Source organism: Nymphalis io, chromosome 2 (assembly GCF_905147045.1).
Source record: "Nymphalis io chromosome 2, ilAglIoxx1.1, whole genome shotgun sequence".
In the NCBI taxonomy this organism is placed as follows: Eukaryota; Metazoa; Arthropoda; class Insecta; order Lepidoptera; family Nymphalidae; genus Nymphalis; species Nymphalis io.
In genome coordinates this window covers 1,929,528-1,952,025 of record NC_065889.1, presented here as the reverse complement: position 1 = coordinate 1,952,025, position 22,498 = coordinate 1,929,528, and the positions used below count along the sequence as shown (strand labels likewise).

General features: G+C 35.3%; 2 protein-coding genes across 12 annotated transcripts in view; one reads left to right on the top strand and one right to left on the bottom strand.

Moving 5' to 3' along the window:
• The window catches only part of LOC126777064 (neuropathy target esterase sws), a 35,130-nt gene extending 16,636 nt beyond the window's left edge, over nucleotides 1-18,494 (top strand). For 5 of the 9 annotated variants that reach the window (XM_050500000.1, XM_050499992.1, XM_050499958.1 and 2 more), the window contains 19 exons: nucleotides 762-800; nucleotides 1,675-1,771; nucleotides 2,465-2,673; nucleotides 3,116-3,271; nucleotides 3,592-3,748; nucleotides 3,986-4,144; nucleotides 4,733-4,851; nucleotides 5,389-5,502; nucleotides 6,072-6,254; nucleotides 6,621-6,776; nucleotides 7,952-8,071; nucleotides 8,403-8,589; nucleotides 10,972-11,088; nucleotides 12,242-12,362; nucleotides 12,471-12,561; nucleotides 12,642-12,853; nucleotides 13,395-13,539; nucleotides 14,252-14,302; nucleotides 15,952-18,494. In XM_050500000.1, the coding sequence (XP_050355957.1) occupies nucleotides 762-800; nucleotides 1,675-1,771; nucleotides 2,465-2,673; nucleotides 3,116-3,271; nucleotides 3,592-3,748; nucleotides 3,986-4,144; nucleotides 4,733-4,851; nucleotides 5,389-5,502; nucleotides 6,072-6,254; nucleotides 6,621-6,776; nucleotides 7,952-8,071; nucleotides 8,403-8,589; nucleotides 10,972-11,088; nucleotides 12,242-12,362; nucleotides 12,471-12,561; nucleotides 12,642-12,853; nucleotides 13,395-13,539; nucleotides 14,252-14,302; nucleotides 15,952-16,062 (2,544 nt within the window). In that variant the 3' untranslated portion in view covers nucleotides 16,063-18,494. Of the gene's footprint in view, nucleotides 1-761; nucleotides 801-1,674; nucleotides 1,772-2,464; nucleotides 2,674-3,115; nucleotides 3,272-3,591; nucleotides 3,749-3,985; nucleotides 4,145-4,732; nucleotides 4,852-5,388; nucleotides 5,503-6,071; nucleotides 6,255-6,620; nucleotides 6,777-7,951; nucleotides 8,072-8,402; nucleotides 8,590-10,971; nucleotides 11,089-11,550; nucleotides 11,668-12,241; nucleotides 12,363-12,470; nucleotides 12,562-12,641; nucleotides 12,854-13,394; nucleotides 13,540-14,251; nucleotides 14,342-15,951 lie in introns of all 9 variants that reach the window. The other 4 variants (XM_050499940.1, XM_050499984.1, XM_050499966.1 and 1 more) reach the window with 4 other exon arrangements.
• On the bottom strand, nucleotides 18,389-22,191 carry LOC126777350 (uncharacterized). 3 transcript variants are annotated; one of them, XM_050500370.1, is made up of 3 exons: nucleotides 22,011-22,191; nucleotides 20,410-20,585; nucleotides 18,389-19,565 (listed from the first exon to the last, which is right to left on the bottom strand). In XM_050500370.1, exons 1-3 carry the CDS (start codon nucleotides 22,123-22,125, stop codon nucleotides 18,531-18,533), a joined length of 1,326 nt encoding a protein of 441 aa, XP_050356327.1. In that variant the 5' UTR covers nucleotides 22,126-22,191; the 3' UTR covers nucleotides 18,389-18,530. The 3 variants fall into 3 exon arrangements, with proteins under 3 accessions (XP_050356327.1, XP_050356338.1, XP_050356346.1); XM_050500389.1 differs by having other exon boundaries at nucleotides 19,402-19,504; XM_050500381.1 differs by lacking the exon at nucleotides 22,011-22,191 and having other exon boundaries at nucleotides 18,389-19,504; nucleotides 20,410-20,549.
• Between the last annotated feature and the right edge of the window lie 307 nt (nucleotides 22,192-22,498).

Here is a 22,498-nt window from a genome sequence, read left to right as displayed (position 1 = left end):
AACACTTCACAATCTACAATAATGCAATTTTAACTTTTGTGCAAAAAAGAAAAAAGTGGGGCGCGCGTTTCGTACCACGTTGGGTTCAGACTATTACCATATACCATCGATTGCCGATTAATTTTGTATAGAACACTAAAGTTACATTGTTTGGGGTTACCCGGTAGTATTGGTACTGTGAGACTTCAAAATAAAACCACCGTTCAATAGTGTAATTGATCTCTCTTTATGAATTTACAAAACTTACTTAGTACTTTGGAAAAAACATTCTTATAGCGCGATGTAAAATACATCTAACGCCATCTATTGACGATAAGCTAAATAAAATTAGGTCTAACGTCATTTGATCTTGAACATAGATGAATTAATTGTCCCGTGATTAGAGATTGACGGAATACGACTATAGAAATCGCTTCGACCCTAATCGAATATATTTGTCTCAGGCTCGTTAGAAGCATTAGCGATGAATTCCTTCTATCGTCAAACAACGTGTAATGTGATTAGCATAAGTGTTATTGTTTCGTATCTTCTCTGCTTTTCTCCGCTGAATCCGCATTTATATTTTGGCAATAGAAATTGTTAAGTTCTTTCTGTGTATGACTGAGTACACCGGTTATACTATTCTTATAAAACGGCTTGATGAAAAGGCTTTACAATGAAAACTTACTAATAACAAATGATTACTAAATTATACTAATTATTATAATTATTTAATAAAATTTACTTCATTATTAACGTATTTCGTTTGATTCCCCCAAAAGCTATATTACAGTGTCAAGGGTGAGCCGGAAATTGTTCAGGTAGCTATGTACGATGTGCCGAGTGATTTGTTTTCAAAGAGTGTGGTGATTTTTTTGTAAAAATATGTCGATAATTTCTCATTACATATACTCTAAAAATTCATCTTTAGCCCATAACTGGAATCTAGAAATACGTCATTATACCACTCTTTTTATAATAATAGTTTAGTGCCTTCGTCTCCATGAATCATATGCATCCGTACATAGATTAATAATATTATTTTTTCATAATTATCGCGTGTCATCATATACTCTTGACTTATATCTGATAAATTATATTTTAAAGTTATTAATTAAAATGTTAGTATTATTAGTTATTAATTATGCACTAAAGTTATGGTTAGAGGAAAGTTTCAATAAGAAAATAATTATCCAAACATGGAGTGGACCGAATTTCCTTAATAATGAATTAAGTAAAACCTTTAATAACTAATAATAATAATATTGTGAACAATTTTGTAGACCAAATTAATAAAATATATTTGATATGATATTGTGATGATTCTTTCATTTGAGATATAGGATATTTAAAAGTTAAAAATTATATAACTAAGCATATTTCTGTGCAATTATATATAAACTCAAGATAAACAAAATATAGTTGATTTCATATAACTATTAACAACTAATTTTCTTTTAAATTTACAAAAGAGATTTTTTTATATTATTTGTAATCAGAAGGCGATTAAAATAATGAAATTATCTTAACGTTTCAACGCCTGTAATAATTTAATAGTTTAATTGCACTATTTTTGAAAATTATTTCCTTATCTTGTTTTAAATATGGATATCGAAATAATTTCCCTTTTATAAGATAAAAAAAATTAAAAGAAATCAGCTAAGTATTTATTAATAAGATCAATTAATATATCAGGACGTGGCGCTCGTGTATCTGCTATCGGGTGCTCTGCTCGTGTCTCAGAAAGTCGCTGAGGGAGAGGGGGAAGTGCACATGTTCACTGCATATCCGGGTGAGTATTTTTTTATATAAATGCAGACAAGCATAGACAAGATATAGACGCGGGCTGCAAGTCCCTTCGTCGATATATACTGGCAAAAAGTAGAAACCTACTTACGCTGTCATCGCACTGCTCACCGCGACATCTAATATGTTGTATCTGTGATTATACTTATCTGTTAGCACGAGTATTATTACTACAATTATTTTATTGTATTGTAATTAGTGAGTGATGACGCCTGACGTTGTCTGTACAAAGTATCATAAGCTTAACATGAAAATGTCTACACGTCGTTCATTTCGAGTTGACCGTTCTCGAGTCAGACCCGCTTAGTACGGATAGCAACGTTTTCACATAACTCGAGAACATAATAATTTTAAAGCATGCATCATATTTATGTGTCTATTTTTTATCTATGTTGGTAATGTACGTAACTAAACTTATATAAAGATTTTTATTTAAGCCATTTAACTTCATTTGAAAATAATAATTATTTTTTTGTCAACAGTGCTACTAGTTGTGTGTATGACGTCATTCTGTGACGTCGGCTTTACGAGTGTGTTGTGTGTGTGTTTGTGATATTAATAAAATTGTTTTTTTTTTTTTTTTAAATAAAATGCACCTCCAACTCTTGTTAGAAAAATCTTTTATTTCGTAAGGTGTGAATTTTAGATGTTTGATAAAAAACAACTCCTTTTGTTACAGGCGAAGTCGAAGGCGGTCTGGCAGTACTGACTGGGGAGCCTAGCTTTTTCTCAATTCGAGCAAAACATTTCTCCCGTATCGGTCTTCTGTCCAAGACTACAGTGTACAGCATCATGAGGGAGCGACCATCAGTGGTGTTGCACATTGCCAACACGGTCGTGCGTCGTCTCTCGCCTTTTGTTAGACAAGTGGACTTCGCTTTGGATTGGGTGAGAAAATATCTTGATTTTTAATACATTCGTTTGGAGCAAAGACCTTTCGTTTCTAAAATGCTGATTAAAATTATATATATAGTCAATGGCAGTCAATGACGCAATCGGCGACCAATCAGCGTTTAGTATTTAGTGATATTAGTAAATATGACATTGCTTATCATTTTTGAAACTGGTGGTTTGTGTCACATATCACATAACGTTATAATAGCGGATATAATACCATTGATTAAGTTCCTAGCGCGAATAGAGTTGATATAAAAAACAATTTGACTAATTCAAAAGGTGCTGCCTGCATATTGTTTGAAAAAATACTTGGGTATATAACTTTTTCTGTACGCTTTAACGATAAAAATCTTTTTTGTAGTTTATTTGCAGGAATTTCTTCGAAAATATCGACCATAAATATTCATGATAAAAAAACGCATTTTTGTTTTAGGTATTCCTGGAATCAGGGCGAGCGGTGTACCGTCAAGACGAGGAGTCGGGATCCACGTTTATAGTGCTCAGCGGACGATTGCGTTCCGTCATAACTCATCCCAATGGAAAAAAAGAACTTGTCGGTGAATACGGCAAGGGAGATTTAGTTGGTATTGTAAGTTAATATTTTATTCTTTATGGGCTTGTGGTTTATTGGATTTTCTTTTTTGATCTCAGTGAGGAGTTCATTCTTTCACATCCCATACATTTTCATTCCTTATGAAAAACTCTTAGTGGGTGCATTTTAAATATGGCTGACATTTATATACAAGAAAGTCTTAAACAAATTGTCAAATTTTTTACTACAAAATTTCATACAAACTAATACGGTGTTTTGAATTACTACCTACATATAGAATAATCATTTTTTAGTAATTGTATGTTAAATCAGGACTTCTTGTGCGCATCAATAGGCCGGTACTTTTTTCTTTATAGGTGGAAATGGTGACTCAAACTCGTCGTAGTACGACAGTGATGGCGGTCCGCGATTCTGAACTAGCGAAGCTTCCAGAAGGTCTCTTCAACGCGATTAAGCTCCGATTCCCAGTGGTCGTCACGAGGCTCATTAACTTGTTAGGACACAGAATCTTAGGTGAGTGTGAATTTCTAATGTAAGTTAAAAAAAAAACAACATAGGATATGAAATATTTGGTCGGTTGTGTGTAATGACGATATAAAAAAAAGGGTTTGACAACTTTACATCACGTGACTCGTCAGTTTTTCTTCAATTCTAATTAATTACACTATAATTAGCACTATAATTGCCCACATAATACTTTTTGTATTATGTGGGCAAGGATATAACCGCGACGTCCGCTCGTGGATGCAGGCTCGTGGCAGAAGCCGACGGCGGGGCTGGGCGGCGCGGCGGCGATGGAGTCCCGCCCGTCGCAGCACAACTTCTCCACCGTGGCCGTCGTGCCCGTCAGCGACGACGTGCCGCTCACCGCCTTCACCTACGAGCTCTACCACTCGCTCTGCGCCATCGGTACCACACACTCCTCTTCAATACACTTTATATATATATTTGTGGTTAAATGTAAATTTATTTTAATTTTTCATTCTATAGACAGCCAACACAATGTACGAAGTGTATATATTTATTCTAAAAATTATATGTATCAAGAAACATGCATTAAAGGAAAATGATAATACGTAAAAATTAATGGCATTAATTAAAGAGAGAAATAATAAAATTTGAACTAACATATTATGTTAAAAAAAAAAACTTAAATTGTCATTTTTTATTTTATGGCTTGAATTATTGAGCCGGTTGGCATGGTTGGTAGATACTTGCCTTTCACGCCGAAGGTTGTCGGTTCGATTCCCACCCAGGATAGACATTTGTGTGCGTGAACATGTCTGTTTGTCCTCAGTCTGGGTGTAATTATCTATATAAGTATGTATTTATAAAAGAAAAGTAGTATATGTAGTATATCAATTGTCTGGTTTCCATAGTACAAGCTCTGTACAAGCTTAATTTGGGATCAGATGGCCGCGTGTGAAAAATGTATTATTCTGCTACTTAAACGTATAAATACATGATTTTATTAAATTAAATTTGTTTGTCACGCAGGACCAACAGTACGTCTGACGTCCGACGTTATAAGAAAACTTTTGGGACTCACCATAATGGACCCCAACAATGAATACCGTCTCAGCTCCTGGCTCGCTCAACAGGAAGACAAACACAAGGTAACTACTTCGACTGACTCAATTCTGAAATACAATTATGTAGTTGTATTCAATAATGAGTCTTATTTACATTGGAAAAAAATATATTAGTAATCCAATATATTATAATATAAGCAGAATAAGTCAATCTTTCCGAACGTTATACGTCAAGCTGTCAGATTGATTTTAAAAATAGCGCGAAATACGGTCAGGCGTATCTGTGATATAATATTTAGTAAAAGTATTCATAAACCAGATTTTGATAAAAGTATTTAGCTATGAGTTCTCATATTTTTTCTAATAAATGTATTAAAATTCGTTTTGTTTATAATGTTATATTAAAAAGGGAATATATAATTTTGTTGGACCTGTGTGATTTGAATTGTGTGTGTGTGTGTGCATAAGTCTGTTGAGGGTGTGTGAGTAACTGTGGTTTATCAATTAGCACTTTTTTAATTTATCTTAAATTACACGTATAAGAAATATTTTTATTATAAATTAACAGTTCCATAGCATATTGAAGTGCTTAAGATCTAAATGTTCTTGTATTTTCTAAAGATGGCGTTATACCAGTGCGATCCAAGCCTCACGCAGTGGACCCAGCGTTGTATTCGTCAAGCCGACTGCATTTTGATTGTCGCTTTGGGAGATAAGCAACCGAGCATTGGAAAAGTAATTATTATTATTAGAAACATATTATTTTATTTATATATATTTAAATAGATGAGCGAATGTTCCTTCTGATGGTAACACTTTGCATACGGACATTGCATTGTAATTACATAAATGATGATAATATCCGGGCAAGCGCTACTGATATTCATGTGTTTCTAAATCATCCCGTGTAACTCGAATCCCTTAGCGTGCTTAGAATAAAATTCAAACGTTTTTCTCTAAGGGGGAGGGGGCATTAGATCACCTGTGGAACATATTTTAGGGGTCAATACTCTCACTTCACTTGTACTGTTAATAAATCAGATCATTGTTATGTCCCTTCTGCTTTTAATTACAATTTTATCTTTTAAACACAGAAGTTACTGTTCTTTCTACTGATTAATAAAGTTTGATCACGACAGTGTGTTGTGTTTGCTGTAGCAGCTTCAAATGTTTTAAATTGTTATGTGAAGCTTATTAATAATATATGAAATTAAACCAAATATATCACTGCAAATTATGGTGTATATAAATAGTTATTATATATACAATACTATGTTTTAAATATCCGTGCGATATGTTTACAGATCGAAAAAGAAATCGAACGTCTAGCGATTCGAACTCAGAAGGAACTGGTGCTGCTGCACCGCGAGGGCGGCCCCAACCCCTCGGGCACCGTGCACTGGCTCAACATGCGCACGTGGGTCAGCCAGCACCACCACGTGCGCTGTCCGCACCGCATGTTCACCAGGAAGAGCCAGTATCGCATTGTGAGATCCATTTCTTAATATTTTTATACCTTCCAGTGACCGCTTGCGGCCTTGCCCGCGGGGGAAAGAGTGGGGTAGGTGTTAGGTACCCGGGAATAGTTTTTATTTAATTGTTTGTGTAATTTACACGAATAGGCGACAATACAATTTGTTTGTTTGGGAATTTAACAATTTTTTTGATTACTTATTTTCAGGATTCTGAATTGCTTTGATAGTTTACATTACGAAAAACAAAATTTGTTTTTAAACCATATAAATAAATTTTCCAGAGACTTAATTTATTTTTAATTCTGTGTTTTGAGTATAGTTACTCAAATAAAGTAATTAAACTTTAATTGAGAAGATTCACAATCACTTCTTTTACAGAGCGAGCTGTATAGCAAGGTGCTGATGTCGGAGGCGAGCGTGCACTCGGACTTCTCTCGCCTGGCGCGCTGGCTCACCGGCACGGCCGTGGGGCTCGTGCTCGGGGGGGGCGGCGCGCGGGGCGCCGCGCACGTTGGCATGATACGCGCCATACAGGTACACACTTGTACGCGTCGCGTGTACACACATATACGCGTTGCGTGTACACGCATATACTCACGCGTGTACATACATATACGCGTCGCGTGTACATACATATACGCGTCGCGTGTACATACATATACGCGTCGCGTGTACATACATATACGCGTCGCGTGTACATACATATACGCGTCGCGTGTACATACATATACGCGTCGCGTGTACATACATATACGCGTCGCGTGTACATACATATACGCGTCGCGTGTACATACATATACGCGTCGCGTGTACATACATATACGCGTCGCGTGTACATACATATACGCGTCGCGTGTACATACATATACGCGTCGCGTGTACACACATATACGCGTCGCGTGTACACGCATATACTCACGCGTGTACATACATATACGCGTCGCGTGTACATACATATACGCGTCGCGTGTACATACATATACGCGTCGCGTGTACATACATATACGCGTCGCGTGTACATACATATACGCGTCGCGTGTACATACATATACGCGTCGCGTGTACATACATATACGCGTCGCGTGTACATACATATACGCGTCGCGTGTACATACATATACGCGTCGCGTGTACATACATATACGCGTCGCGTGTACATACATATACGCGTCGCGTGTACATACATATACGCGTCGCGTGTTCATACATATACGCGTCGCGTGTACATACATATACGCGTCGCGTGTACATACATATACGCGTCGCGTGTACTAGATATAAGCGTCGCGTGTACATACATATACGCGTCGCGTGTACATACATATACGCGTTGCGTGTACATACATATACGCGTCGCGTGTTCATACATATACGCGTCGCGTGTATATACATATACGCGTCGCGTGTACATACATATACGCGTCGCGTGTACATACATATACGCGTCGCGTGTACTAGATATAAGCGTCGCGTGTACATACATATACGCGTCGCGTGTACATACATATACGCGTCGCGTGTACATACATATACGCGTCGCGTGTACATACATATACGCGTCGCGTGTACATACATATACGCGTCGCGTGTACACACATATACGCTTCGCGTGTACATACATATACGTGTCGCGTGTACATACATATACGCGTCGCGTGTACATATACGTATATGTACATGAATGCTGATGTACTTTGGTTTGTTGTTAGGAAGCAGGCATTCCTATCGACATGGTAGGTGGAGTGAGCATCGGAGCATTCATGGGAGCCCTGTGGTGTATGGAACGCAATATCACAACTGTTACGCAGAAGGCAAGAGAATGGTCGAAGGTAGGTTTGTTATATTATTGTTAATCGATAGTTATAGATATTGTTATCGATATCGATCGATCAAGATCTAATTACTGCAATTTTGCAATTGTAAATTACAAAAATTATCGTTATACTAGAGTAAATTGAAAGAAGTTGATACCGACAAAGCACAAGTAGAAATTATAAGCGAAATTGAGTTTCTCGTGATTGTATGGCATTTCATCTTAATCCCCTTCCGTAAATTTATTTGAGGCAACGCAAATTTGAATAAAATAAAGACAAAATGTTTTTTTTTTAATTAAATTGTATAAATATTTTTTCCTTTAACAAAATATGGTCATGTTTCCAGAAAATGACGCAATGGGGCAAACAGCTACTAGACCTCACGTACCCCGCCACATCAATGTTCTCCGGCAAACAGTTCAACGCCACCATTAAAACTACATACGGCGAGGTTCACATCGAGGATCTATGGCTACCGTACTTCACTGTGACCACCGACATCAGCTCCAGTTGTATGAGAGTCCATCGCCATGGTGAGTATTTTAAATCTCTTGGAATCCTGTTTGATTCAAATGTTTATGTAGAAAAGCGTCATCGCATAGCTAAAAATATATTATTAAATGAAATATATGCATTATTCAGAAGAATTATATAAAACTTTTTTTAGAAGGATTGACGCGACTTTGTTTAGTTGACTAGTTTGATTGAATAATCTTCCCTTGTTATTGATGATATTGCAAATAATCGTATATGATAAGAAAAGTCCTAATATACCAAAAGAAAACTTAGTACTACCATATCCAAAATATCTATAACATTTTTTTTGGCGATTTTTTGAAGATCTCGACCAATAACGTCGCGTGAATTCAATTTCAAAGTCGTTTATTTGTGTTTACTCGTCCTATGATTGGCTGATTCAGGATCGGAATAGGTTATAAATTCAGTACTCCAATGAGTCTTCAAATTGACCCCAATATATATTAAGATAATTCATATTGTATTGCCATATTATGTATTTAATTAACACAACACATTCATGGACAGGAAATTCTTGTTTGTTCATTGTTTTATTTTGTGATTACAATTTGCTTTAGCACATTTTCTAACCCAAACATTTTTTTACACGGTGTTTTTTTTTAACATGGGACATAAATACAATATCGGAATACACGATAAAGTTTGTTTTATAACTTTCGACACGATTCAATGTTTAATGCATGCTGTGTTGATTAAGTTTTGCTTATTTGTGTAACACGGTCTGCTGACCAGCTCTGCCAGAAATGTTTATAAATATCAATATTTATATTTACATATTTGATGTTATTCTGCGATGTTTTATTTTGTTTTTTTTTTTTACCGCGGATTTGTCTATGCCACCATACGATCGTCGATATCTATGGTGACAGTGACGGTAGGGCTTCGACGGGGGAGTCAGATACGAAAGACAGATAAAAAAGATTTCAAGTAAATACTACTATTTCTTGCCCCTCGTACGAAGTTTTCGCAACGCTACGCTAATTCCGCTACAGTGATATTGTTTTGTCCTTCCATAACCACACTCACTTGCATTCATGTGTCTTTGGTGTGTTTACCAATTACGAAGTGTACGTACAGCTAGTACTGATTTTTTTGTCGTATTTAACTACACGTATATTTATTTAACTTAAAAATTAAAAGCTATCGTATTTTGTTTTCTTAAAACGAATCCGACATTTGCTTTGTGTTGTCATTACTGAACTAATTATATGTTTAAAAAAAAAAAAAAAAAACGAGCGCTTGTGATTGGTTTACAGAATAACGCTTACAATTTATGGGAGATCTTTTAATATATAGAATATTTTTTCGATACGTCCACAATGTCGGGTTGGAAGTTATTAATAGATTATCTTCCATGTTACATTCGCCTTCCATAACGTGTATCCATCTTCATGTCTATGCATGAGTGTGGTTCTCTTTCATTTTTATCTTTGTTGGAAACTATCATCACTGTAGTAATAACTTTTTATGTTGTCGTCGTAGTAATTTAGACTTTACGTGTACAGTATAAAGTTGATTTTAGCATGCTGATATATTAGAGGTAATACAATAATAAAAATTACATTTCTAATATAGATACATCCATAAATTTAACTAACTTTTTGGGAGGGAAATTCAAATGATTCTCCAAATCTATAATGGATTAAGTTATTAAACATTATATGCATGTTGTTTCAAGTATATTTAGCACTAAGTCGACATTTTTCTTTTTGGTGTTTGTCATTTAATTTCTAGCATCTAGCATGATTATCTCTTCATCATCATCATCAAAGAAAAGGCAAAGTAATTAGTTATTGGTTAATTAATGTTTCATTGATTCTTTGTAAGCTTTTGTTATTGTATTTTTATGTAAGATTGTATCGAATCGAATATTTTTTTCTTTGTACAATATATGTTTTTATATATTTCATTTCTAGCGAATGAAATGTACCAATATATATATATATAAATATGTATAATTTCTAACAATGATAAATTTATTGTGTAATTAATAACATAATTTTAGATATATAATTAAATACTTTTGTATTTTAGTTCAAGTACTTTCTTTCTTTCATGTAACACTGTTTCCTTTCCATGGATTGTGTTAATACATCAATCAACAGACACAGGATTGTTTAGATAATTGTAATAGGCATCTCATAATTCTTGCACTTATATTGCACTGGGTCCGGCTATTAGTAGAGCGAATAAAACTATTGTTATTTATAATTGAGTTACATTTTCTAATTCTTTCTGATATTCACTTGAGAAATAATAATCTATTGACTGCCGCGAATTCAAAATGTCTGAATAGTTATTCCTATCTTTTAAATATAAAAATAGGCTAAAATTAAGAAAGCCTTCAGCAATAATTAATGGAAATGCGCGCGCCGCAGGTTCCCTATGGCGTTACATTCGCGCTTCGATGTCGCTGAGTGGGTACATGCCCCCTCTCTGCGACCCAGTAGACGGCCACCTCCTATTGGACGGCGGTTACGTCAACAACCTCCCAGGTAAACCAATCACAACGCACTGTTACGATCGTTCGTGACGAAACGCCAGTAGAAAAAGTGCGTTCATAAGTCAACCAATCGGAAATGGTTGTTCGTTGTATGAAGTTTCAAAGCGGTCGTTTTTAGGCTGAGTGTAAATATTATTTTAGTGGTTTTTCTCGTTTTAATACTTAATCACTTCTTCTGTCTCTTTCTTTAGTAAAGTACTCTTCTTGAACGGTTTAGTCTCCTTTTTACCTGCAAAATTGTCAGTTGTCTGTTTATGGTCATCCTTAAAACCCATTTAGAACTTTGTAATATGAAATATATTTGTACAAAATGTTCATTCATTAAATATTTACACTCAGTTTTCAAAGGTAAGTGATGACAACACTGGCATTTGTTTGGACAATTTATAATGCATAATATTGCCATATAATAAATAATTGTCCAGACAAAATAGTACTTCAGTGTTTGAAATAGGCATATTATGGAGATACTGTCGAGCTTCGATGAGCATCGCTGGCATATTTCCACCGATTTGTGATCCCACCGACGGACATCTGCTTTTGGACGGCTGCTATGTTAACAACGTACCAGGTCTGTGTATAGTCTTATGTACTATTAAATAAAACTATCAATATTTTTTTATTAGTAAAAACATTTCCAAGAAAGGTTAGCATCATGATGCCAGCCATGATAATCTGCCAACATAGTTGCAGAAACAGCGAGCAGCAAGCGAATGTTAATAGTTTTTGATTTGGTTTATCTAGTATTTTGGGTGAGTTAGCCAGAATAATTATTGATACAAGGAATGAAATCAAAAACATCTTACAAGCTACGATTGGCTGTGAATAACGGTTTGGAAGTGTTTTATACTTGTTGCCAGAGTCTATGGATAGAAAAAAGTGAATTTTCCATCAGCCAATTAGCGCAACTGCTTACGTAAAGTAAAAACTTGTGTCAGTATATTTAAAGTAGTGTTGACTTAACTGTGCTAATTCTTGGCATGGAAATACAATTTTGCCTCATCTGGAAATCGTGTAATTCTCCTAATAAAATGTAATGTGAAAAACTATAAGCTGTTCAGACAATATATTAAAAATATTACATAGTATATATAATCACCATTATATATATTTAAATAGTAATTATATTTCTTTTCAATTTCCAGCTGATGTAATGAGATCTCTTGGTGCCAAACACATCCTAGCCATAGATGTGGGCTCCCAAGATGATACCGATCTCACAAACTATGGAGATGACTTGTCGGGCTGGTGGTTACTTTGGAAACGGTAAGTGGTAAGCTGGGGAGAGACTGTCAAATCTTACCAGCAGACATCTTATAATTTATAATATTTTTTTGATTCGTACGTATTATATTTGCTTATTGAATGTTTCAGATGGAATCCATTTACGACACCGGTAAAAGTACCGAATCTTCCTGATATTCAGAGCAGACTCGCTTATGTATCTTGCAATCGGCAGCTCGAGGTATGTTCAGCTCGGCCAACCTGTACGTGTCACTAGCATGACATTTGTTTGCGGTATCGATATACCTGTTACGTTTTTAGGAAGTAAAGAAATCCGACTACTGCGAATACATCCGACCGCCGATCGACGCGTACAAGACGCTCCAGTTCGGATCGTTCGATGAAATCCGCGAGGTGGGCTACCGCCACGGCTCCGCCTACTTCGAGGGCCAGCGGCGCGGGGGCGGCGGGGGCGTCAGCGGCGCCGCCGCCGCCGACGGCCGCAAGCACGACGCGCAGCCCGCGCTCACCGAGTGAGTACCGGATTAGTCATTTATGGCTTCGACTCGATACGTTGATGGACGGATGAAGTTTTTCTTAATCTAACTATTTTATCCCCAAGTAGGAATTCTTAGAAGGCGAACTCTTAGGTTTCAGACTAGAAGTCGGCCGTTTCACCGGTGGTAGAGCTTTGTGCAAGCTCGTCTGGGTAGGTCCCACCCACTCATCAGATATTCTACCGCAAAACAGCAGTACTTCGTATTGTTGTGTTCCGGTTTGAAGGGTGAGTGAGCCAGTGTAATCACAGGCACGAGGGACATAACATAGTTTCCAAGGTTGGTGGCGCATTGGTGATGTAAGCGATGGTTAACATTTCTAACAATGGAAATGTCTATGGGCGTTGGTGACCACTTACCATCAGGTGGCCCATATGCTCGTCCGCTTTCCTATTCTATATAAAAAAAATAGTGTAAAGTTTTTGTCTCGTTTTCTAAAACACCACCGTAAACCCAATTCAATTGGGATCAGAGCAAGCAACGAACGATACTCATACATAATATCCACCCGTTCCAGCTACACGTTCACGGACCTGGCGCAGATGGTGTGCTCGGTGCGCACGGCGCGCGACGTCGACAACGAGTCGTCGTCGTCGTCCGACTACGACGACCAGCGACACTTCGAGGGGTACGCGTCCGAGCCCAGCGGGGGACTCCTCGGGGTGAGACACGTACAGTACAGTAACAGCTTGATAATGTCCCACCGCTGGGCTAAGGCCTCCTCTCCATTTTGAGAAGGTTTGGAGCTTATTCCACCACGCTGCTCCAATGGGGGTTGGTAGAATACACATGTGGCAGAATTTCAATGAAATTGGACACATGCAGGTTTCCTCACGATGTTTTCCTTCACCGTCGAGCACGAGATGAATTATAAACACAAATTAAGCACATGAATATTCAGTGGTGCTTGCCCGGGTTTGAACCCACGATCATCGGTTAAGATTCACGCGTTCTAACCACTAGGCCATCTCGGCTATATCGGTGAGACACGTGCCCTCTGCATACTATCCACGGGGATACTTTTGTTACGACTTTTTAAAAATATTAACCTTACATAGCACTGACGTAAATTTTCGTCTTTTTCTGCTTCAGATAGAAGAAAAGGACAGTTTTAAATGGATATGTAAACATTTCTAATATCAGTACTCACTTTAGAGGGTTACTTCTGATAAGTGTTCAGCTTATGTTATAAATATTTGTTCTTGTTGCTTTGATTTAATATGTAACTATATTTAACACTAAACTTGAAAACTACTTCGCTTATTGTATAAAAAATCTTGATATGGTCCATCTATAACTAACAATCAGTGTACGGGTAAGAGATGTTTAGTTTTTATTATATCGAATGAAGAATTCCGATGTTTTGTACTATAGATGTCGTCAAGCGTAGAGGACGGCGGTGCGTGGATCAGCGACACGGAACTGGTGGGCACTTATTGAGCTGCACGAGGCACATTAGTTTGGGTTTAGCCAAAATTTTTCAATTTATTTTTCTGTTTTGTTGACGGTGCACTCTGAGCTTCTGGGGGAAATTATATTTGTTATTTGCGGTAGCGATTACATTGAGGTAGTGAAAATTTTTCGTATGTACACAATTAATAAGAACTTTGAAACCTAGTAAAAATTAACCTTATATATGTTCACAGTGAAATCAATCGCTAGAGCATTGTTTTGAACTACATGTATATGTAAGGAAAACTATTTTTCTATCTCATTGTTTTCGTTAATAGCAAGTAAAGCAACGTTCACATTAATCGAGTATATATTTAACTTATATGTAGATTAAAATTGTACGTGTCCAGCAAACTTTTCTTCAGTTTTATTTCAACTATCATAAAATGCACTGGGCTATAGTTTTGTTGATTTGTGCCGTTTAATGTAAACGCAGCTTAACTTCAAAACGCCTTCGAGGACTCGATGTGGGGCTTTGTTAATTTATCGGTTTGGGAATATTTTTAGTGATACAATTGAATTTTAATGAAAATTTACTAATAATAGTCAACGATTCTAATATTATTTTCTTTTATTTTAAAATATTTTTAAATTTTTTGATGTTAATAATGGCTTTCTTATTTATATGCTTCTATATCACGTAATGTATGATTAGTTTTTATTGTATATAAAATAAGAAATTAAATCGACTTTATTTATTCTCTGATATTAAATAAGGTTGGTTTGATTGAAATATTCGCACAATTCTATAAAAGATAATTGATTAAAATTCAAGTATTCTCGCACTAAATATTGGGTTTATTAGTCAAGTTTATTGACAAATTTCATAGTCTCATGTTAAGGGGTCAATAAATGTTCATATATATTTGGTTATATATTTCTTACATGGATTAAATTATTAATAATTCTGTTTAAAAAATAAAACTTCATCAACTATTTTTTCATTCTAAGAGGTGGTATATTTCTTCAAATATAAATGGGACCAAATGACGAGAAATCTCAGAAAAAAAGGGAGGTGTTTACAAGTTTCTTATATGCGTTTCATTATAGATCAATAGTTTTCATCATTCCGTCACTGTTCATTGAAACGGTTTATGTTTGTCATTAGGACAAATTAAATGTTATGTAAAAATGTTTGTCATGTTATTTGCACTTTTCTATTATATTTTCTTATATATATAATCATTATTCTTGATCTTTTATGATTTCTGGAAAAAGTTAAAAGGGAAATTTTTCAAACTTACAGTACACTCGTATATATTTTAGCGTGTAAGCTCACTGACTTCACTAGCTTTTTAGATTTTTTATATATACTAAATAATTTTCTGGCTTATGTAATATGTCTAAATGTGGGGATTTGAGTGAACTATAAAATGATGTATAAATATTAATATTATAAATGCCATAGTAACTATGTCTATCTGTTACGCTTTCAAAGCTAAACCACTGACCGATTTTGATAAAATTTGGTATGAAGCAAGCTTGAACCCCAAGGATGGACATACTTATTTTACCTGATACCCTCCAGTCTCCTCTTAACACGCGGGTGAAATTGCGGGCGAATACTAAAAATAAATTATGAAATTGTATACGATGTTAAACGTGAAACATTAACTTTCCAGGAGGGTTTGCGCACTCGTCGAGTTGGCGGATCCCTCTCGCTGTCAGAGGACGAAATGGACTCCGAAGCAGAGATGTACGACCCCCTCAACAAACGTGGGGGAGGTAGATGAGACCCGACCTTGCACGATCTGTGCAAGGCGCTCTACACATACGTGCAAGATGAGAAGGAGAACGGTGAATAGCTGTCTCGCTCGGCTGGAACTTTTGTAGTGACTAGTGTGTACGTATGACGTTTGTACTAGACGATTTGTATTGTCATGGTGTGACTTTGCACAGTAATTGTGCAATTTCACTGAAATAGTTGACAATTTTTGTGCTACAAAGTTTAATAATATCGTATCAATTATTGTAGACAATTTAAGTTCGTCATCAATTCGTGTTAAAAAAAACAAAGTTTGCCAATTATCTGAAGAAAAACAGCGAAAGACGTTTTATAAATGCTTAGCAAGAGAGAGAGAGCGCTGACTAGCTGTCTCACATGCATGGTTGCACAATGCAAGTAGCATTCATGCCGATAATACATTGTTATACAATTTGGTTGCTAAGACGTAGGGATTAAAAAATTACTATGATAATAATTGCTATTCAATTCATTATTAAAACATAAAATAGTAAAATTCTATGTATTGTAATTGTAATATTACATCTGCTGTGAATTTGATAAAATCTATGAAAGATAATTGAACGTAGAATATTGAGTCCAATGTGCAAAGGAAATAAATAGTGCACGATTGTCATATTTTAAAGGTTGCCGCTATAGGAATAAAGCAACTTAAGTTTATTTTATTGCGTTTTGATAAATTTGTCTTCCAAATTTCTCAAATATGCTTCATTCGTGATAGCTTAAATTGTGATTTCTGTAAATATTAAAAAATTAAAAGTATCTGTTTATATTTGAAAGGAATCGGAAAAGTCGACGTTTGTGCATAGTGTTTAAGTAACTTATATAATATGTATAATTTTTTTTAAATAATCTTAATAATTATAGCCAAGTGATGCGTTTCCACTCAAATTGATGGCAATTTCTGTTTGTTCCAACAAAAACAACATTGTTTCCATTTTTTTTCAATATATCAAGGTAAAAATATGTCTTGTAGAAAATGTCCGATAACTTCCCTTTTGTACATACGCAGCAGCTGTATATAATATGATTGAATAAATTTACATTAGACATTTGTATTTTTAAAAAATATTGTTTTTAATTATCATAAATGTTTAACTGTTATTAGTAATAGGATGAAATACAAAATATACTCATTTTTAAAATTAGTCCACAGATAATAAAACGCACAAGAATGTTATTTAATGCAGTAACTCGACAGGCTGTCTATATTTGTTTATTCTTATCTTTGAACGGCAACACGATTGAAAATATTTTTTACTGAAGACAATTTCTGTTAGCTTGTGATTTAGGAAATGCATTAACAGAATTGTATGTACTCTGTACACACCCTGAAATAGCAAGCTAATAGAAATAAGCATAACCTCCCTCGGCTTTGAAACTTAAGCGTTGCTTAGAGGTTGTTTAAACATTGATTTCTCTCTCTCTGTCACCATTGATTTGACATTCGAAAGACGAAGACAGCATTGTTTAACTGATCCCCCGCTTAACAACGTTTAAAGGCAAAGTCTTTAGTTAAAAGTAGTTTCGACTGTAATTTTAAATATAAAAATAAATCTTGGAATATACATAATTGTAATTAATGAAATTTTAATATTCCAAAGAGTATCTGTGATTAGTTTCAAAGTTAATCTGCTGTGAATAGCTTCCAATATTCTATTAAGTGTACATAAGACCTTGTTTACTAGTGTAGTTAATGTATTATATTATGCCAAATTCGATTGATATTTGAAAACTATTCGCTTACAATATTTCCAGTGTTCACGCAAAATAGAATAAAAAATTCAAATTATTTATTATTAGAAATCAATTTTACAAAATATTTGTAATTTACGATTTTGTAATTTATTATTAGGTATTTATAAAAAAAGTGATCCGTTTATGAATATTGACTTAAAAATTGCGATTTTTCCGAAATTCGTCTATTTTTTGGACTGGATTTGAATAAATGCGGCGCATTATCGTCATACTATTAAATAAAATTTACTGCAATTTTAAACGTTCATGTATTAATATATATATTAAATATTCCATCATTATTATTATTATATATAAACATCAAATAGTACGCAGTGCCATATATAATCGATAGCAGCTTCTCTTCTGTCAAGTTTGACACGATGATATCGTACGTCGTATTATGTACTTAGTACACATATATGCAGCTTACTATATAAGGCTTAACATGTAAAATATAAATAGTTCTAACATCTGATTGTTAGACCTACTAATATTAATGTAAAATCTTAAAGATTTTCAGTATATTGATGTAAAACTTAATATTTGTATGTATGGGTAAAATTTTGTATGGAAATTACCGAAGGAATAGTCGTAAGAACGCCAATGATGGCACAAACATTTAGCAAATTAAAATACGAAATGTAATTCAATGTATAATTTCAATAAATGCTCAAACACTGATCGTGTTGTTTTATTTATAATTATATATGATTGTGATTAATTTTTATATGATTTCCAGTTGATTGCATACAATAAGTTCGATTTTATTTCATGTAATCGTTTTAAATAACTGTAAATGTTTATGACCTCAGCGTTATCGCCGTAATTGTTTTTAATAGTTTCGACCCCTTCTATGCTCATTGTTCTGTAATTGTGCCCAGTCTCTAATCCGTAGCTAGTGGTCTCGCTCGTGCCGTCCCACTCTTCGTGACTCCTAATTTTGATCGCTTCAACTTTTTTCTCCCAATGAGTTTTCATATGGTGTCTGATATCGGGACAGTCGCAAAGGTTTATCAAAACATACATACATCTCAATTGCAAAGTCGGTTTGTTAGAAAAAATGCACAACATCATCAGACGCTTGGTCAAGTCGCCACAAAACTCTCTGGCCCGCCACTTAGACCGTGTCGTCAACGTGGTGTAACCCAATAAACCCGCAGCGCTAATCCTGACTTCGATAGACTGTGATCCCAAGTAAGGTCTCAATGAGTTGGTCAAATCATAAACGTCCGCTAATTTCTTACCGATATCATGTTTGCATATTTGTGCCAAGCAATCCATCGCTCCACAAATAATTCTCGGATCGGAATTCTCTAAAAGTTTTAACATGATTTGAAAAGCATTCGCTTTCAAAGCTGGAACTTGGTTCCAATCTATTAGATTCTCCAATGTCTTGAGATGCAATATCGCAATTCCGACGTGCTCAGTTTTTACCATCTTAAGCAAATTTTCTATAATATTCTCCGTTTCGATAATGATTGCGCTTGAACACCTGTCCCTCGTTAAAGTCTTCAGGGTGTACGACGCGGCATATCGTATTTCTTTCCTATCTCTCATAATTAACCACATTAGGTTATCGAAAATTTTTGCTCGTGTCATGATTTGCTTTCGTCCTTGGTGGAAGTTGGCTAGGGAAGTTAGTATTAGACATACCTTTTCTCGTATTACCGGATTCTTGTTTTGCATCAGATCTATTAGACGGTAAACTACTTGTAAATTGATTAGGAACATCGCATTCTCTGATATTTGCACCTAGTAACAAATTTTAAGAGGAAACTAAAGACTGAAAAAGTAATGTAGTCTTAGGTAATGTATTGATTTAATTAAGAATCATAAATTAGTTGCGTGTAGCACTTCTAGCAAACACGCCCGGGGAAGTACTATCCACACATCATATATTCCCCACCCACAGCAATCAAAGTATAAGGGACATCTTAGCTCCCAATATTATGGCTCGTTGGTGATGGAATGGTTATTATTTCACACAGCGTCAATGTATATATGGTGGTGATCACTTACCATCAGGTGGTTAAGTTAGCCATCCGCCAACCTATTTGATAATAAAGGTGGCTAATTTGCAAATCATTTCGTTACCAAATAGCAAATAGCTATAAAATCTACTCTTCAAGTCCAAGGTCTAATTCTAAATATTTATTTGAACATACATACGTATTTATAGAACGGAAAATGTGACTTTTGAGACTTAGTATATAATACATACAATATTATATCCGTAACAGCCTGTGAATGTCCCACTGCTGGGCTAAATGCCTCCTCTCCTCTTTTTGAGGAGAAGGTTTGGTGCTTATTCCACCACGCTGCTCCAATGCGGGTTGGTGGAATACACATGTGGCAGAATTTCAGAAATTGAAATTAGACATATGCAGGTTTCCCCACGATGTTTTCCTTCACCGTAAAGCACAAGATGAATTATAATCACAAATTAAGCACATGAAAATTCAGTGGTGCTTGCCCGGGTTTGAACCCACGATCATCGGTTAAGATTCACGCGTTCTTACCACAGGGCCATCTCGGCTTTTTTTTTTTTACAATATTATATACAATACTATATTTATACACAACGTTAACAAAATACCTGATCTAATACACTGTGTATAGCCTGCAACTGAACGAGATAATCTGACGAGTGTAGATCTCTATTGATGAGTCTGAGGCCGACGCGTCCGAAACCTAAGCGGGCGCGGGTTATGTCCACGTGCGGTGCGTACAGAGACGGCTGCATTGACTCTAGTCTTTGAGCTGGCGGGATTTCTAGAAAGCAAAATTGAAATAATTCCTGATTCCGGTATTGGTTCTGTATAATCCCTTCAGGTCTCAACATCTTTAGCGACGAGCACATTTGCTTCTATCATATTAATACATTAATTTTACTGGTGGTGGAGCTTTGTGGAAGCTCGTCTGGGTAGGTACCACCCAATCATCAGATATTCTACCGTAAAATAGCAGAACTTGGTATTGTTTTGTTCCGGTTTGAAGGATGAGTGAGCCAGTGTAATTACAGGCACAAGGGACATAACATCTTAGTTCCTAAAGTTGGCGATTGGTTGGTTGCGCATTGGCGATGTAAGCGATGGTTAACATTTCTTACAATGCCAATGTCTAAGGGCGTTGGTGACCATCACGTGGCCCATATGCTTGTCCGCCTATCTGTACTATAAGAAAAAAAAAATAATAAATAATAATAATGAAATCATATTAATACTCAATCATCTGTATTCACAAGTATATGGTAAACGGTAATTAAAAACCATTTATTTTAAATATTACTTTGCCCCCGTGTAAGGAAATTCGTAATAGATAGATAGATAGATAGATAGATAAAGTCTTTATTTGGATCACACCACATGAGTAAAAATAAGAAGAAATGACAAAAGTAACACAGAGTTTAAGTTAATTTATGTCGTAGAAAAAGATAAATAAAAAATTAACAAACTTACAAAAATATTTTTTATTTAAGTTGATAATTTTCTTTTACGATTTCTAACAAAGCTCAGTAAAGTAAATGATTTTCATTGTGATTTGGTCAAATTAATAATTTTAGAAGTCGAAACTAATTTATTTAGAGGACATCTGGGGCTTATCGTATAAGATAATAGTGTTTTTAGTATAGTTATTAATAAATAGTTAGGGAGACATCAAATAAAAAATGAAAATTAAGTCAATCGAACGAATGCTTAGTCTATAGCGATCAAATAAAAAAAGGTGAGTGAATGAACTCTTTATTTTCTGTGAAAATTATATACATGTAATTAATAGGAGTGTTAGTACTGTAAGCTAATATGGTTTTTTTTTCGAATTGACTTGTGGCTGTTGGCCCAAATGGCCTCGACAACGTCACCGGGCGGTGGGCGAGTCTTTAAGATAATTAGTCGGATGTTGAGAGCACACTTAAGGACTCAGAATACGCGTGTCCTAAAGGCGCCTCCTGTGAGACCGAACCTCGTCTTAGGACACCGTCGACGTCAGGAAGGAGGAGAGCAATCAGCCTCTCATACGCCTAAGCGCGGACGGATTATCAACCTCAACCCCGCCGGTGGGTTCGGTGTTTGCTCTGTAACCTATCGTGTTAATATTGGCCGATATCATCTTATCATCGGAGGCAATAAGGACATCTTTAGGACGCCTACGGAACAGGTAAAAAGGTAGTGCTAATATGTATAATGAGTTATGTCATACCTGTGTGAGGATCAAAATGTTTGTGTTGCATTGCCACGTCTACTGCCTTGTTTATAATTCGTGGATTCATCGCGCAAACAAGTTGCAAATAAGAATTCTTTTGCGGGCAAAACATTTTTAATTCATTTTAATAATACATAATAAATTATATAATATTTATTTAAAATAATAAATTCTAAACGTTTTTGTAAAAAGCTATTAAATTTTATTAGTTCCAATGACAGTGTCCGTCAAATGAATATATTTTTTTAACGGACAATCATAAATTTCTTATGCTAATGGAAACAATTTTTTGGTACTAGTTTTTAATGGTTTTAAGTTGATAATTTTCTTTTACGATTTCTAACAAAGCTAAGTAAAGTAAATGATTTTCATTGTGATTTGGTCAAATTAATAATTTTAGAAGTCGAAACTAATTTATTTAGAGGACATCTGGGGCTTATCGTATAAGATAACTATATAACTGTACTAGCGAAAAATATATTAAC